This window comes from Salvelinus alpinus, chromosome 28 (genome assembly GCF_045679555.1).
Source record: "Salvelinus alpinus chromosome 28, SLU_Salpinus.1, whole genome shotgun sequence".
In the NCBI taxonomy this organism is placed as follows: Eukaryota; Metazoa; Chordata; class Actinopteri; order Salmoniformes; family Salmonidae; genus Salvelinus; species Salvelinus alpinus.
In genome coordinates, this window is record NC_092113.1 from 29,754,986 (window position 1) to 29,771,421 (window position 16,436).

Genomic DNA, 16,436 nt, shown 5'->3' on the forward strand with positions numbered 1-16,436 from the left:
ACATTGCAGAGTTATGTGCATCCTTTCAAGCACATCCTTCTCATTGACCTATGGTGAGTTATTCACAATGTTCAATGAACAAATAAGGCTTTATATGTAAGATGGTTAATAAATAAAGAGCAAAATTATTGATTATTATTATTTGTGCCCTGGTCCTTTAAGAGCTCTTTGTCACTTCCCACGAGCCGGGTTGTGTTTAATAAATGTATCGTAAAAAACAACATTTGAGAGTGTGCTAACCCTGGTGCTAGAGTGGGTACGCAGCTGGAGGTTGAATGTTTGAAGGTGTACGGGACTATAAAAAGTTTGGGAACCACTGAAGAGGATTCACAATTTATGCAAATGTAGGTATGATATCTGCTACATATTCTGGCAGATTAAGGGAATCCCCTTGATCAGAAAAAGGAGACAGGTAAACTATGCATCAGAGCACTCCACAGCTGTCATGACCTGCATAGATATCAGTATGATCATCATTTCTAGTTGTTCCCCCCCATCTATTACTTGTGATGCAGAATACCCTATCCTGTGATTGGTTCATGAATAGTATTTTATTAGGATCCCCATTAGAAGCTGCTAAATCAGCAGCTACTCTTCCTGGGGTCCACACAAAACATAAAACATGACATAATACAGAACATCAATAGACAAGAACAGCTCAATGAATGAATTACATGAATATAAAATAAGAATACACACTTTCATACACTTATGCCTTAACAGCCCATACAGCATATACTCCTAATCATCATCAATGTTGCCGGCAATACTGCAGCCACTCGTTTCTTTTCATACTTTGTAATCCTTTTCTCTATTGCTACAATTGCTTTCTTTAAACAGGCTCTGAAATCCTAATGTCACAGCACCAATGTTCTGTAAACACCAGAGAGAATACCACAACATCAGGAAGTCAAAGTGTTTCACACGATACAATAACCATCTGTGTCCTCGGTCCTTTCCTCTTACGTAAATATTATGAACATTCGAATCTAGCGACCCTCAACTTTGCACAAACAGCATAATGCTGAGTCATGTGTTTACAGCAGCACAGTAGCCTATGGTACCTTTTCCAGCTGCTTAGGAGGGTCCTCTGGAGCAACAGGTAAATCCCCAGTGTCTTTGGCCCTCTTGCACACACTCTGGTAAAGATTGATAGTGGCCATCTTGATTGTGCACAACAGAAGTGTCTTCTTGGCAGCTGTGTTCTGAATGTGGGCCCATCTTGATTCCTGTATATCAAGAGAGAAATGGTAATCATTTGATCAAACCGTCTTTGATTTCAGACTCTCTTAGTAACCTGGCTGGTTTCCCCAACACAGACTAAAACTAGGAGGTTCAGTGGTAGATCGCCATTCAGTTAGCTTGTATGTCCAGGACTAGCTTTATTCATCTGTGTCCGAGAAACTGTCCCTCAGAGATAAATCACCATAAAATACACATTATAAGGAGAGTGATCATCTCATGTCTCACCCAGATGATGCCCTCAGCGGGGGCCTTGTCCAGCTGGCTCTGTAGCTGGGCCAGAGTGTTGTAGTGCAGCAGGGTGTCGTTACTCTGCTCTGTGAAGGGGGGCAGCTGGGCTCGGGCTTTCTCTGTGCTGTCCTGGTTCTGCTGGGTAGTAGGCACCAGGTCTTCCCGGGTCAGCATCAACGTGTCGTAGCGAGACATCACCCGTCGGGCCTCCTGAAACTTAGAGAGAAAAAATCAACCCCTAGCCCATACGGCCTAAGCACTTGTATAGACCTAAGATCCTGTACCACTTTATCCAGGTAATGGGGGTAGATGGCATTCTTTTGCACTCGTTTCTCTAGACAGTCCCTCCGATGTGAGCTTTTGTATCCTCCTGTAGAGTGACCATGTCCACCTGCTTCTGATTAGTCATTTCCCTCTCTCGGCCGGCTTTCCTAACAGCTCAACATCGTTTCACCTCGTTGTCCTGAGTGAGATCATGGGTGAGTATAACAAGTTTATCTCTGAGTGAGGTCATGGAAGAGTATGACCAATTAATCTCTGAGTCTGACTGATGGGTAGAGTATATTGTTTAGGCTAAGAAGTGATGTTCAGAAGCTATGACAGTACCTTAAGAAAGTTGTCAAATTTCAGCAAATTTCTCTGAGCTCATCCTTGCGGATTCTCAGGGCTCTGAGAGTTGACTCAAAATCCTGAAACCCAAACAGATTGTAAAGTGAGACTATCATACAGGAGGAGGGTTGAGGATTGAGCCAAATTTCTTGAAATGTTTGAAATATGTTTCACCTCTCTTTGCAGTTTCATAGCTTTGTGGACCTCCATGTCCTCCCGCCTCTTCTGCAGGAGACTGGAGGAGGGAGCCAGCCTTCCTGTCAAAATGGTCAGTGGTGATTGACCATCTTATTCCTTAACATAAAATGATCATTAGCAGAATGCTCATGGTTTGTGTTTGAGTAGGTAGAGGAAAGTAATACATTCATGTAACAGATAGAAGCTGCTAACATTTTAGGAGAAAGTTCCTAAAATGTCTAGGTTAAATGTCACATTTTTACTCACAACAGGTAGTCTCGAAGGTTCTCGCCAAAATATATTTTGAAATAGTCGGACAAATTTACTGACACGTTTATAATCTACTAATAATATTTTTCATATACTATATATTAAATGTCAGGAATTGTTTATAATCAACTAATAATATTTTTCATATACATTATATTAAATGTCAGGAATTGTTTATAATCAACTAATACTATTTTTCATATACAATATATTAAATGTCAGGAATTGTGAAAAACTGAGTTAAAATGTATTTGGCTAAGGTGTATGTAAACTTCCGACTTCAACTGTATAATTCAAGGCCTAATGTTTTTGTTTTGACAATTTCTGTGGGTAGCTTTACAAAGACAATGCAGTTCACAGAATTGAGTCATAATATAACAATGGTCTCATAGCAACTACAACTATTACAAATAAAAACAGAATGGAAAGAATAATGTACATAATAAAATGTATTGTTTTCTGGCAAGCTCCAGTAAAAGTTGTATAATTTCAACCGCCTAGCGAAGAACTATTGGCCATCAAGTTAGTATGCAAGAATGTTGAAATATACATTTATGGAGGCATAAAACATTAGGGTACAGACTATGGTCAGAGATTGGTAAGAAATATTTATTGTTTAATCTGGAATACAACGTTGTCACATTCTGATAGCATGAGCTTTTTCTTTTATAATTTCAATTATATGACAGGATCTCAGCGGGATCGAAGTTACTGATGTATTTCCACAGGATATTGTCCTTGAAGCAGGAAAGCAATTGATGAATGCATATTACACATACAGTACCAATCAAAAGTTTGGACACACCTACTCATTCCAGGGTTTGATGAAGACATCAAAACTATGAAATAACACATATGGAATCATGTGGTAACCAAAAAAAGTGTTAAACAAATCAAAATATTTTATATTCTTCAAAGTAGCCACCCTTTGCCTGGATGACAGCTTTGCACACTCATAGCATTCTCTCAACCAGCTTCATGAGGAATGCTTTTCCAACAGTCTTGGTGGTCCCACATATGCTGAACACTTGTTGGCTGCTTTTCCTTTACTCTGCAGTTCAACTCATCCCAAACCATCTCATTTGGGTTGAGGTCGGGTGATTGTGGAGGCCAGGTTATCTGATGCAGAACTCCAACCCTCTCCTTCTTGGTCAAATAGCCCTTACACAGTCTGGAGGTGTGTTGGGTCATTGTCCTGTTGAAAAACAAATGATAGTCCCACTAAACGCAAACCAAATGGGATGGCGTATCGCTGCATAATGCTGTGGTAGCCATGCTGGTTAAGTGTGCCTTGAATTCTAAATAAATCACTGACAGTATAACCAGCAAAGCATCCCCACACCCCCATGCTTCACGGTGGGAACCACACATGCGGAGATCATCCGTTAACCTACTCTGCGTCTCACAAAGACACAGCGGTTGGAACTAAAAAATCTCAAATTTGGACTCATCAGACTAAAGCACATATTTCCACCGGTCTAATGTCCATTGCTCGTGTTTCTTGGCACAAGCAAGTCTCTTCTTATTAGTGTCATTTAGTAGTGGTTTCTTTGCAGCAATTCAACCATGAAGGCCTGATTCATGCAGTCTCCTCTGAACAGTTGATGTTGAGTTGTCTGTTACATATAGTCTGTGAAGCATTTTTTTGGGCTGCAATTTCTGAGGCTGGTAACTCATCCTCTGCAGCAGAGGTAACTCTGGGTCTTCCTTTCCTGTGGCGGTCCTCATGAGTGCCAGTTAACATAGTGCTTGCTGTTTTTTGTGCTTTAAAGAATCTCAAATATAAAATCTATTTTGATTTGTTTAACACTTTTTTAGTTACTACATGATTCCATGTGTTATTTCAGTTTTGTAGAAAATAGTAAAAAAAGAAAAACCCTGGAATGAGGTGGTGTGTCTAAACTTTTGAATGGTACTGTATCCATCCTATATGTATATATATATATTTTTTTTTTGGGCTGCAATTTCTGAGGCTGGTAACTCATCCTCTGCAGCAGAGGTAACTCTGGGTCTTCCTTTCCTGTGGCGGTCCTCATGAGTGCCAGTTAACATAGAAGAGCTTTGTCAAAGCATGACAAGGGGTACGAACATGGCTGAATTGGTAGGATCCACAAGGAATTTCTCAATGACAAATAATATCCATCTGGTATTTAAGTTCAACATTTGCAGAAACTGGATAAAACAAATAAGCATTGAAAAAACTAAAAATACAACACTGGGAAAATAAAGATATATATTTTTTAACATATTGATGTAACTGCTTTGAGAGAAAACAAAAGACTAACAACAAATAAATAAATAAGTTAATTTCTTACACCAGTCTCAAACACAGATTTGGACAATTGACAAGGGCAAGGTACCCAGAGGGCTCATGTCAAAATCCTGCAAAAACTTTCTAAAAAAATAAAAATAAATAAAAATCCCCAACCCTGATTACAAGCGCACCTCTTCTTTACTTTCAGTTATGACATATTTGTGTATCAAAAACAATCAGACCCATGTTAACAAATTGCTAATTAATTTGTAATGATTGTATCAGATATTTAACAGAGTTTACATATTTTTGGAAATGCTTAAATGCACAACCCCAGTTGGGATTATAGACACAAAGGCAAACAAATGTATGGAAACAATGAGACATTTTTGCAGTAGAGGTTTAAAACACCATAATTATGACATAAGCACTAATTTCAAAGAATAGGATGGATCAGAGAATCATCAACACCTATCAGGACATAGCAGTGTAACCTTCTTACCAAATAGACAAATGTCAAACAATTGTTTACAAGGACAGCAAGCACGTAGTCATTGAGTGTGGAGAGTACAGTGGTTACTGGGGTTCAGCTCAGTGGTCAATATGATTGATGACTTGGTAAAGAACATTTACTTCCGAGCAACATTGTGAAATGTAGATCTGTAGAATGTGATGGGAAATCCAAAGAATGAAGATATTTACATTCTTTACAGTTATGCAATTTAAATAATTTTGCAGTAAAAACAGAACGATTCTGCACTACTACAAATATTGTAGGCCCAATTGTGTAAGTTGTCCTTACACCTCAACTATTTCACTGGAGGGAAAAAAATGAATCTTGTTCCAATTACTCAGACATAAATTTCACAATATATCATCAAACACAAATGAATCATGAAGTTGACGCAGTGTCTAGAATGCACTGAAAACCCAAAATGCATTATCATACGTGAGATAATGCAACTTAAGTCCCACTGTAGACAGAAGGCAGACTTTGGCAATGGTTCATTCTGATGTTTAGAAGAGGCAGACAGTCCAGAAATGAAGGATGTTTTATGCCTTACTTTAAGAGTCACTGGGGGAGGCCAGGTCACTCGGCTGGGGCTAGGATTTAAACACAGAATTGCACACTAGAACATCAGGCTTTTCTTTCCATCAATAAGACAGACCTGTCCTTAGAGAATACTTATGAGGATGCCCACATTAGAAGGGAAAGGGAGGATTTTGTCAGCTTGTCTTCAGAACTCCTCGTGAACATTCCGGGCATAGTCCATGAGCTTGCTGCCAGTGAAGTATTCGCTGTACTTGAGAATCTCCTCCAGCTCCAAGTTGTGGTTCTGGTTCTCGTCGGCCACAGCGATCATCTGCTTAGCCTCGTTCAGCGCATTGTACTCATTCATAGGGTCCATGTACTCCTGGAGAGTAGTGATGGCATGAGTGAAAGACAGGGAAAAAGGAAGGAAATGAGTCTAAAATGTTCATGGTATACTCTGCAACTATAAAATGACACTATCCTATACAAGGTCCTGCAGTGTACCCAGTGGAAAGAGTCCTCTGTGACATGATATTTGTTCCGTCTGTGTTTACATATATGCCTTTACGACCCATCATAAACCTAGCCTTTGTAGGGTTTTGTAGCTATGGGTTTTTCTAACGCACGACACCCACCTCTAGTTCCTCCATGGTCACGATGCCGTCATGGTTCCTGTCGATGACCTCCTCAAACTCCTTCTTCCTCTCTCGTACCCAGTCATCGTCAATGTCCTGGGCCTGCTGGTTCTCCACGGTGCCCATGGGCAGGGAGATAAACTCAGACAGAGTCAGCTTCTTGTCACCGTCCTGGTCTTTAAAAACACAAAATAAATATCAAACTCAAACAACAGATTAGATTGTAAAGCTTTTCATGATTGATCATGGGTCATCCACAATTTATGTATTTATTCTGTGTACTTTAAACAATTGTCATTTTCTTATTCAAATCATTGTTTTCACAAAACCTAGTTATGGCCTTATGCATACACACTAACTGAATTCAAATCATATGAGAAAGTACATACCGAGGTCACGAACGATCTCCTTGACCATGTATTTGAGCATGCCTTTGCTGTGCTCGGGATGCAGGAAGGAGAGAAACTCTTCCTCGTTCAGCAGCTGGTCGGCTGGGGGGTTATCAGCCTGAAACCAACGGTCCTTCAGACTCTCCAGCACCTCCTGGGCTGCAGGGATTCAAATAATAAGGTAATTTGATCATCCACTGAGACACATTCAATACAAGCATTATTGGCAGAGCAAAATGAAAAAGACTTATCGTGATCAGAACATTAAAACATTTGGAAAAGTAGGATATTGGTTTGGGGGTAGGTTATTTTATTTTTTATACTTTTTACCCCTTTTTGTCTCCCAATTTCGTGATATCCAATTGGTAGTTACAGTCTTGTCCCGTCGCTGCATCTCCTGTACGGACTCGGGAGAGAGGCACGCGTCCTCCGAAACACGACCCCGCCAAGCCGCACTGCTTCGTGACACACTGCTCGCTTAACCCGGAAGCCAGCCGCACCAATGTGTTGGAGGAAACGCCGTACAGCTGGCTACCTGAAGTTAGCGTGCATGCGCCCGGCTGCCACAAGGAGTCGCTAGAGCGCGAAGGGACAAGGACATCCCAGCCGACCAAACCCTCCCCTAACCCTTACGACGCTGGGCCAATTGTGCGATGCCTCATGGGTCTCCTGGACGCGGCCGGCTGCGACACAGACTGGGATCACACCCGGATGTGTAGTGATGCCTCTAGCACTGCGATGCAGTGTCTTAGACTGCTGCACTACTCGGGAGGCCCTGGGTAGGTCAATTTCAACAATAGCATGCTAGGATGTGGTAAGAAAATAAGGAATCCTGATTAACCAGGAGAAATGCATGGACTACAGCTAAAGTGGATGATATTGTGGTGGACTAACTTACTCTCCTCGTCCACCTTCAGTTCTTCACTGTTCTTTATCTTGTCAGCCATTTCCTTCTCGTTGAATCCTTTGCTGGCCAGAAACTTCACCCGGTATTCATCCCACGTCACATGTCCTATGGTGAGAATAGATCAGTTAAGGGACTGGGGCTTGACTGTGTAGGAAGAATTTTGAGCCGGATGTGAGAAACAGTGCTGTATTGTCATCAGGTCTGAGCTATATTGTGGCCCACAGATCAGCTCTAAGGCCTAACAGTAGGACATCAGTGTTGGTAACAAACATTGCTCTTAATAGGTGACCACTATGGCTGTGTATCAAGGAGGTATTCATTAGGGAACACCTACAGAAAATGAAAACTAGTGGTTCTTGTTGGGGAAACGGGAAAGATAGCCTAGGGCGATATGCCCTAAAAATCTAAATTTTTTCAACATTATGGGTGATTCACGACATACAGTATTTCTAATGTGAAATTAGGCCAAAAATAAGCCCCATTTAGAATGTATTTTTTTTTAAATCAAAATAGTTGAACCTGCTTTTTTTGCAATATGACTGATCTGGCTTTCAAGTCTGTCTGTGAAGTCTGTCTGTGCCCTTTTTGTAACAAATTTAACCAGAATCATGCATAATTCTCATTCACTAATAATGCCTAACTTCTTATAGCAGGCATTATAGAAAATGAACACTCATAAACAACCTCTCAAGCACAAGTCCACGTGCAAGTGAGTAGCCAGCTAATCTTTATAGTTCAAGTTTAGCCAACTTGGATCTATTTGCTAGATAACAAGGTAGAACATTAATTGTTATGAACACACTCTTCTGTCCATCTCCAACGGTTTAAACAGCATCCTAGACTGACCATTTTGCTCAGATGTTGAAATCAGGTGGCCTACCTTATTTCTCAGAATGAGAATGAATTGCCAATTCCTTATATAAAAATGTGTTTTATGCTTATTGCACATTTATAAAAACACTGCTAGTGGCACATGGTACCAGATGTGACAAACTGAGCATACATTTTCCAGAATCAATGTTCATTGTAGTGTTTTAGTAGTGTCTGCTCTGCGTGCAATTTGAGTAGTTGAGACATAAGAAACGGTATGGATAGAAATGTTAATTCAATATATCGCCCAGCCCTAAGGTAGCTCCACCCTGTTGCAGTCCGTTTTCTTCCATTTGGTGCCTAATGAATAAGACACAGATAATTGTGTAATCTCTCTTACCATCTCCATCTGGGTCCACAGCATGGAAGCTCATCTTGTTCTCCCTCACAGCCTCCTGGAAGTGTTCTTCTGTCTTCTCCATGATCCAGCGCTGCATCTCTTGGGCACTGACGCTCTTGTCTTTATTAAAGTCCACCCTGAGAATGGTAGACAGGAAAGTAGCCAGCAGGACTTCAGTTCTACATTTACATTTTGGTCATTTAGCTAGCAGACGCTCTTATACACACAACTTACAGTCAGCGTTTTCAAACACAAACACTCAACTGGAGTATCAAATTCAAGTAGTTTATTAAAATCCACTGTCATATATATGCTTCAGCCCCAAACCCAGATAATTTTGTATAGTTCTACAACTGAGTAAGATGCAACCGTAGCTCAAAATATGGTTTCAACGGTTTAAGCTTTCATGTTTTTCCAACACAGTCATTCCTTTTGCATATAGGGTAACATAATGGAACGCTAGTAAGGATTTGTCAAGGAACCTGCTTTTTTGGCAAGTGGACATTTCTCAAGGGTGACAAGTAGGATTATAAAATCTGTACTGTTTCAACAGTATTTATAAATCAGCCTCCTAGCTTTTACTACATGGCACCTAGCTTATCCAGTATGGGGTAGACGAGGACAGGTATTTACTTAGACTGCTGTGGTTGATCTATTACAGGTGCACTCACCTCCATGTTCTCAGGAACACTGCGTTGCTTATCATAACAGATAGCCTATTTGTTTATGCCCCCTATTCTTTGAAATAGGAACCGGAGCATGAAAAGGTGTACACATTAAATAGATTTTCTGGTACTTTTGTATACTTTTTTGCCAGTAGTTCTGAAAGTAAAAGCCAAAAGTGGTCACCGAAAATTGTTACATCACAAACACAAAAGTATGTGGACACCCCTTCAAATTAGTGGGTTCGGCTATTTCAGCCACACCCGTTAATGACAGGTGTATAAATAGAGCACACAGCCATGCCATCTCTATGGACAAACATTAGCAGTGGCACGTCATAGGATGCCACCTTTCCAACGTCAGTTTGTTAAATGTCTGCCCTGCTAGAGCTGCCTCGGCCAACTGTAAGTGCTGTTATTGTGAAGTGGAAATGTCTAAGAGCAACAACAGCTCAGCCGTGAAGTGGTAGGCCACACAAGCTCACAGAATGGGACCGCCAAGTGCTGAAGCGTGTAAAAATCATCTGTCCTAGGTTGCAACACTCACTACAGAGTTCCAAACTGCCTCTGGAAGCAATGTCAGCACAAGAACTGTTTGTCGGGAGCTTCACGAAATGGGTTTCCATGGCCGAACAGCCGCACACAAGCCTAAGATCACCATGCGCAATGCCAAGCGTTGGCTGGTGTGGTGTAAAGCTCATCACCATTGGACTCTGGAGCAGTGGAAACGCATTCTCTGGAGTGATGAATCACGCTTCACCATCTGGCAGTCCGACGGACTAATCTGGGTTTGGCGGATGCCAGGAGAACGCATCCTGCCCGAATGCATAGTGCCAACTGTAACGTTTGATGGAGGAGGAATAATGGTCTGGGGCTGTTTTTCATGGTTCGGGTTAGGCCCCTTAGTTCCAGTGAACGGAAATCTTAATGCTACAGCATACAATGACATTCTAGATGATTCTGTGCTTCCAACTTTGAGGATACAGTTTGGGCATGGCCCTTTCCTGTTTTAGCATGACAATGCCTATGTGCACAAAGCGAGGTCCATACAGTACTGGTTTGTTGAGATCGGTGTGGAAGAACTTGACTGGCCTACACAGAGCCCTGACCTCAACCCCATCAAACACCTTTGGGATGAATTGGAACGCCGACTGAGCCAGGCCTAATCGCCCAACATCAGTGACCAACCTCACTAATGCTCTTTTGGCTGAAATAAAGCAAGTCCCCGCAGCAATGTTCCAACATCTAGTGGAAAGCCTTCCCAGAAGAGTGGAGGCTGTCATAGCAGCAAAGGGGGACCAACTCCATATGAATGCCCATGCTTTTAGAATGAGATGTTCAACGAGCAGGTGTCCACATACTTTTGGTCATGTAGTGTATGTGCAGATATGTGCACGACGTCATTGCTCTCGCTCTGCGTGCGCATCTTGTTAGCTGTTTCTCAAATGGTCGTGGGGCTGAAGCTCATTATCTAGAATTCAAATTGTTAGGAGGCTGGCCTATGTGAGGGGAAATGTAGGGAAAATGGTGCAGCAAAGCTTCCAGAAAAACAGTTGCTTTCAAACTCGAGATTTTGTGGCTGTGGTAAGACAGTAATTCTGCACATAGAGCATGCATGTATGAACTAGACATTGACACATCAAGCACAAAGCGGAAGGTTTAAAAAAAATACTTGGTTGGAAATATTCCAGAGCACATCTTTAACTGGATGTGTATAGGCTACATAGACAGTGGACTCTTCAATTGATCACAATTACAACCTTGCATCTACACACCATTTCACAATTTGGCCTAAACAAAAGTCAACTGCAAATTAAGGCTATATGGTGAAAAAATTCCAACACAGACACACTATAAAGCTAAAGCTGTGTCATCATCAGGGGACTGTACTCAACTCAGAGAGTTGAAAGTAGTCAGCTGTACATGACTCACGAGTCATGAAATTGAAAGCCAGTAATCCCCACTTACTTGCTGAAGATCTCAATGAGCTTCTTCCTGTTCCTCCTGGGCTCAGAGTCCTCCTCAAACTCCTCCATCTCCTTACCCAGGAACACCTCCTGATGGAAGCCTTTATTGATGTGACCATCCATCTCCAGCTTCACCCCATTTAGATGGTCTGGGGGAAGGATCTCATTCTCCTCTTTACTTGTGGGGTTGTTTTTGTCCTTCAGGGCTGACATGTTAGCTGGCCGCGCATGGACGTCCATGGTGTTGTGGAGCAGGCAGAACAGGGCCATGGACACAGCCATAAGGTGCCTGCACCAAGCCGTCCTGCAGTACATAGCCATGGCTTCTTCGAAGTGCAATGTCCTTGCTTGTTCAAGGGCTGATTAACACACCTGTCAACACAACATTGGGTAAGTTTGCCATGTGGCTAGCTTCCATCATCACTGACTACTATTAGCTAGTGTTCTTACTAGGTACATTTCTTAGTTAGCTAGCTACGAAGCCCAACACAATGCTTAGCCAGGCAGGTCTTATCCGGAAGTGCTCTAAATGATGCACACTCACATAAAGCTAACGTTAACAAGGCAGCACATAGTTAACGTTAACTAGCTACATAACACACAGCAATAGCTAATCGCGTATGAGGACAGCTGCCTCGCCAACGTTGACCTACCTGATTTTGAGCTCCAACGACACAAATTTGGAACGTAGCTCGGAAATAAATGCCAGCAAATGGATGAGATAGCCCACCTACCTAGCTAACAATGACAAGAATGCGTCGTCGTACGAGCAAAACAAACCGACCAACCACAACTGTCAGATTGGTTCTATTTCCTGTACACGTGGCGGCTCCAAAGTTCACGCACGACAGACCCTCCTCTTTAGACTTTAGCTGCGGAATCGATGCTAGTGGTTAGCTGTTTGCTCATCCGCACCTGCCAGCAATTGATAACTCATCCACAACCGCCAAATAAATGTGACAAAATCCAAATCTGAGGTCAGCACCCAACCCTAATCCACAAATATAGAACATAGGCTACAGTCAAAGACTGCATGACGTTACCTGATATAGATGTTTCTGTTTATAATTTCAGACATTTTGGTAGGCTATTTGTTAGTCAACTTGACTATAATTAGATACATGTAGCTTCTCTTTTGTCATTATGTTCCCCTAGAAGTCTAAATAAACATTTGCTCAACAGAATAATGTAATAGATCGATAGAATGAATGCTTTAATCTAGTTGACATTGGTAACGTTTTCTCTGTAATCTTTCGCGGACGTTTAGGGACTGGGGAGAAAATACAATAAAGCAAAAAATAAATGGCAAAGATTTTCTGTGCAAAATGTCCAAATAACATAAATTTGACCGGCTCTAAGGAAAAAGAAAGCTGTGAAAACGACCCAACGTGTTTCTGATAAGATTTCAGTTCGGCTTCGATGCCTATTTGATGTGGTTGAAATATTATAAGCTTTTATGATGCATTTATGACGTAGACAGCACATCTACAGAGGGTAACTAACTGAGCGTTGCATTCTCTCAAAATGCAGAAGTAAATCATATTTCTCCACTCCTGTTCCCGTCCAAATATTGGCTACATTTGGTGTATAATTTTACTGCAAGAAATGCTCAATTCGGCAGGAGTTATTATTAGGGCTATAGCCCTATTCGCACGGGATTAGTATTATTAGAGAACGTAGGTTATGTATGTATTACCCCAGAATGTCCGTTATTGCAGAGGACGATTGTGAGGGGATTCGTTTTTTCCAAACTGCCCCATGTAATTTTTTCATTTTTTTTTCTTCTATAAATTGAGGGTTATAATGGAAGCCTAGAGGGTTTTTCTAGGCGTGAAAATATTTTCAACAAGTCCAGGCTATAACAGGCTACACTGCTAACTCGAGTTTGGTTTCTAAACCTTATTATAAACTTGGTGGTTCGAGCCCTGAATGCTGATTGGCTAACAGCCATGGTATATCAGATCGTATAGCATATACCATGGCTAATGACAAAACAAGTATTCTTACTGTTCTAATTATGTTGGTAATACGTTTTTAATAGCAGTAAGGTACCTCGAGGGTTTGTGGTATATTGCCAATATACCACGGCTAAGGGCTATGTCCAGGCACTCCACAACGAACCGTCCTTAGCCGAGGTATATTGGCCATATACCACACCCCCTCGGGCCTTATTGCTTAACCAAACCATTTTTGGTATAGTTTCGCCATAATATTTGAATTGAGGAAGTGTGATCATAATCATTCGGATATTTTAGCGATCAGCAGCCTTCAGATCTGAGCTAAAAAAGCACTTTTAATATGCGTTTTTAGGCTATGGATGAGTAAGTGAACTTGTTCCAAACGTTTAGCTCAGTTGTATGCCGCTTTAAGATTTATTAACAGCAAGGGTTGCATGAAATAGGTTAAATAAATGATGCATTTGGAAATGTTCAATTCGCACAAAACATATAAACAAAAGCATTCACTGTGAAAGTCGATACATGTAGACCCGTTGTTAAATTTATCGTATCAGTTATACTTTTTTTACTCAACCCGCATGCAACACCTGTCAAACAAACATTTCTCTCAAAACACAGGTATGTCGATTTGCACGGGAGTAGTATTATCAGAGGTCTTTGGAGTTTGCCAAAACAGTAGGTTATTCTGGTTAGTCAATGTCCAGATTTCAGTTTCCGTTAAACCCATCTAAACAGTAGGCCACAGATCCCTTGACATGCCATAGGCCTATTTGAAGTCCATCTTGTCTGTCGAATTTGTATAGTCTCACAATCGTGACACATAACAACACTGCTATCATCATCTACCACTTCACCAAATCTTTACCAAACATAACTTTTCTGGCCATCCCTTCTCTTTATTTTCAACTCTCCTTTCGCAGCTTTTGTCTTATTATATTACATTTATGGATTTTTTAAAGGTATTGTTTCTCTTCATTCAACCCGCACTCCACACACCTGCCCTTCAGACACACAGTATTAAATTATTCTAAACCCGTCCGACCCACAGATATTACCACGTGGACTGCGGGTTGGCGTCACTACCACAGACACAGCAAGCCAAATGTTTGATTAGCTAGCTAGGTGAGTTGTGGAATTTCTGGTTTCAGCAAACAAATTGCTACGTTTTTCTGGCGGTGGTTTTCTCTTTCCTGGTGAGAATGGCTGTGTTTGTTTTGCATCGCCCCGGTACCCCGGGTAAGCAGAGTTTGCACATTTGGACCATTTCCACACATTCGAGGCACCGGGTGGTGCAAAACGAGCGCACGCAGCCTACATAGCTCTTAAAATGCAACAATATGTAGATAGACTGACCACTAGTGGGGGTTTTGGGAAGTGTCACATTTAAAGCCACACACAGATATGCAAGTGTGTCACTAACAAAATTTAAACATGCACCAAATCACATTTTCCAGTGGTGGAAAAAGTACCCAATTGACATACTTAAGTAAAAGTAAAGATATCTCAATAGAAAATGACTCAAGTAAAATTGAAAGTCACCCAGTACAATAGTACTTGAGTAAAAGTAAAAAAACTATTTGGTTTTAAATACACTCAAATATCAAAAGTAAATGTAATTGCTAAAATATACTTAAGTATCAAAAGTAAAAGTGCAAGTATAAATAATTTCTAATTCCTTATAATAAGCAAACCAGACGGCACCATTTTCTTGTTTTTGAAGTTTACGATAGCCAGGGGCACACTCCAACACTCAGACATAATTTACAAACGAAACGTGTGTTTAGTGAGTCCGCCAGATTAGAGGCAGTGGGGATGACCGGAGTGGTTCTCTTGATAAGTACGTAAATTGGACCATATTTCTGTCCTGCTAAGCATTCAAAATGTTTGGAGGAAAAAGTACATTATTTTCTTTAGGAATGTAGTGAAGTAATAGTTTTCAAAAATATAAATAGTAAAGTACAGATGCCCCCAAAAACAACTTAAGTAGTAATTTTAAGTATTTTTACTTAAGTTCTTTACACCACTGACATTATCGCATGCAGAAATACATTAATTTATATCATATATCTGCAGTGCTTATGGAATATTATGAGCGCAACAGTACTTTTGTTTAGGTAAGAATGGGCGGTGCACTATCCATGCATTGACTCACCTCTGGGTGGCACTGTTCACAAGTAATATTTCTTCACAGTGTCAATGATGTGGATCCATAATCATCCATCACCTCTAAGGTACAGTATGCAGCCTACATCGCTGTGCAACTTTATTGAGGCAGGCTTTAAATCCATCCTTCCTTTGGTTTTATTTTCTTAAATGTTTCTCTGTAAAGTGCACAAACTGCTAAATGCATACTTTAGCCTACACCCTAACTGTTAACTGCATACCCTACATCCTATGCTTAATTTATAAAAAATAAAATAAAAACATGTCTGCTCTTGACATATAAAGATACATTTATTTTGAAAACATATAACATTGCTTTCAAGAGACAAGTTTGATAGCCTTTCTCTGCAATGGTTTCCCCATAAATGTACTCAAAAAAGGATCTGCATCAAGACATTTACTATAAACCATGTCTTACTTTTGACATACTGTATTTGTTTATCTGGCAATTACATTTAAGTGAGGAACAATACATCCCAGTATATTTCAGACGAGCAATTGTTGGAGGCGACTCCTTGTAAAAGCAGATCCTATTTCAACACTTTTTGGAAACATGTGGGACACACCAACTATGTGTCCCACCACATGGGACAGTCAGAATTTATTCCTTGGCAATTTGTCAAACAACAGATTACACAAGAGAGTGCCTGAGGGTCTTTTTTTCTGAAGGTACGTACATCAATTCCGCAGTATGAATTAGATCCAAACACAGGGCTATACTGAGGTAAA

The 16,436-nt window shown here is 40.8% G+C and overlaps 2 protein-coding genes across 2 annotated transcripts; both read right to left on the bottom strand.

Annotated features, from left to right (window-relative positions):
* Positions 1-590: 590 nt before the first annotated feature.
* LOC139556841 (coiled-coil domain-containing protein 42-like) lies at positions 591-1,790 on the bottom strand. Its single transcript, XM_071370949.1, has 2 exons — positions 1,471-1,790; positions 591-1,229 (listed from the first exon to the last, which is right to left on the bottom strand). Exons 1-2 carry the CDS (start codon positions 1,666-1,668, stop codon positions 1,056-1,058), a joined length of 372 nt encoding a protein of 123 aa, XP_071227050.1. The 5' UTR covers positions 1,669-1,790; the 3' UTR covers positions 591-1,055.
* Positions 1,791-3,119: 1,329 nt separating this feature from the next.
* On the bottom strand, positions 3,120-12,419 carry LOC139557620 (45 kDa calcium-binding protein). The gene is made up of 7 exons (XM_071372667.1): positions 12,240-12,419; positions 11,588-11,958; positions 8,958-9,094; positions 7,739-7,852; positions 6,841-6,999; positions 6,452-6,627; positions 3,120-6,198 (listed from the first exon to the last, which is right to left on the bottom strand). The coding sequence occupies exons 2-7, from the start codon at positions 11,905-11,907 to the stop codon at positions 6,022-6,024; spliced, it is 1,083 nt and encodes a 360-aa protein (XP_071228768.1). The 5' UTR covers positions 11,908-11,958; positions 12,240-12,419; the 3' UTR covers positions 3,120-6,021.
* Positions 12,420-16,436: the final 4,017 nt, after the last annotated feature.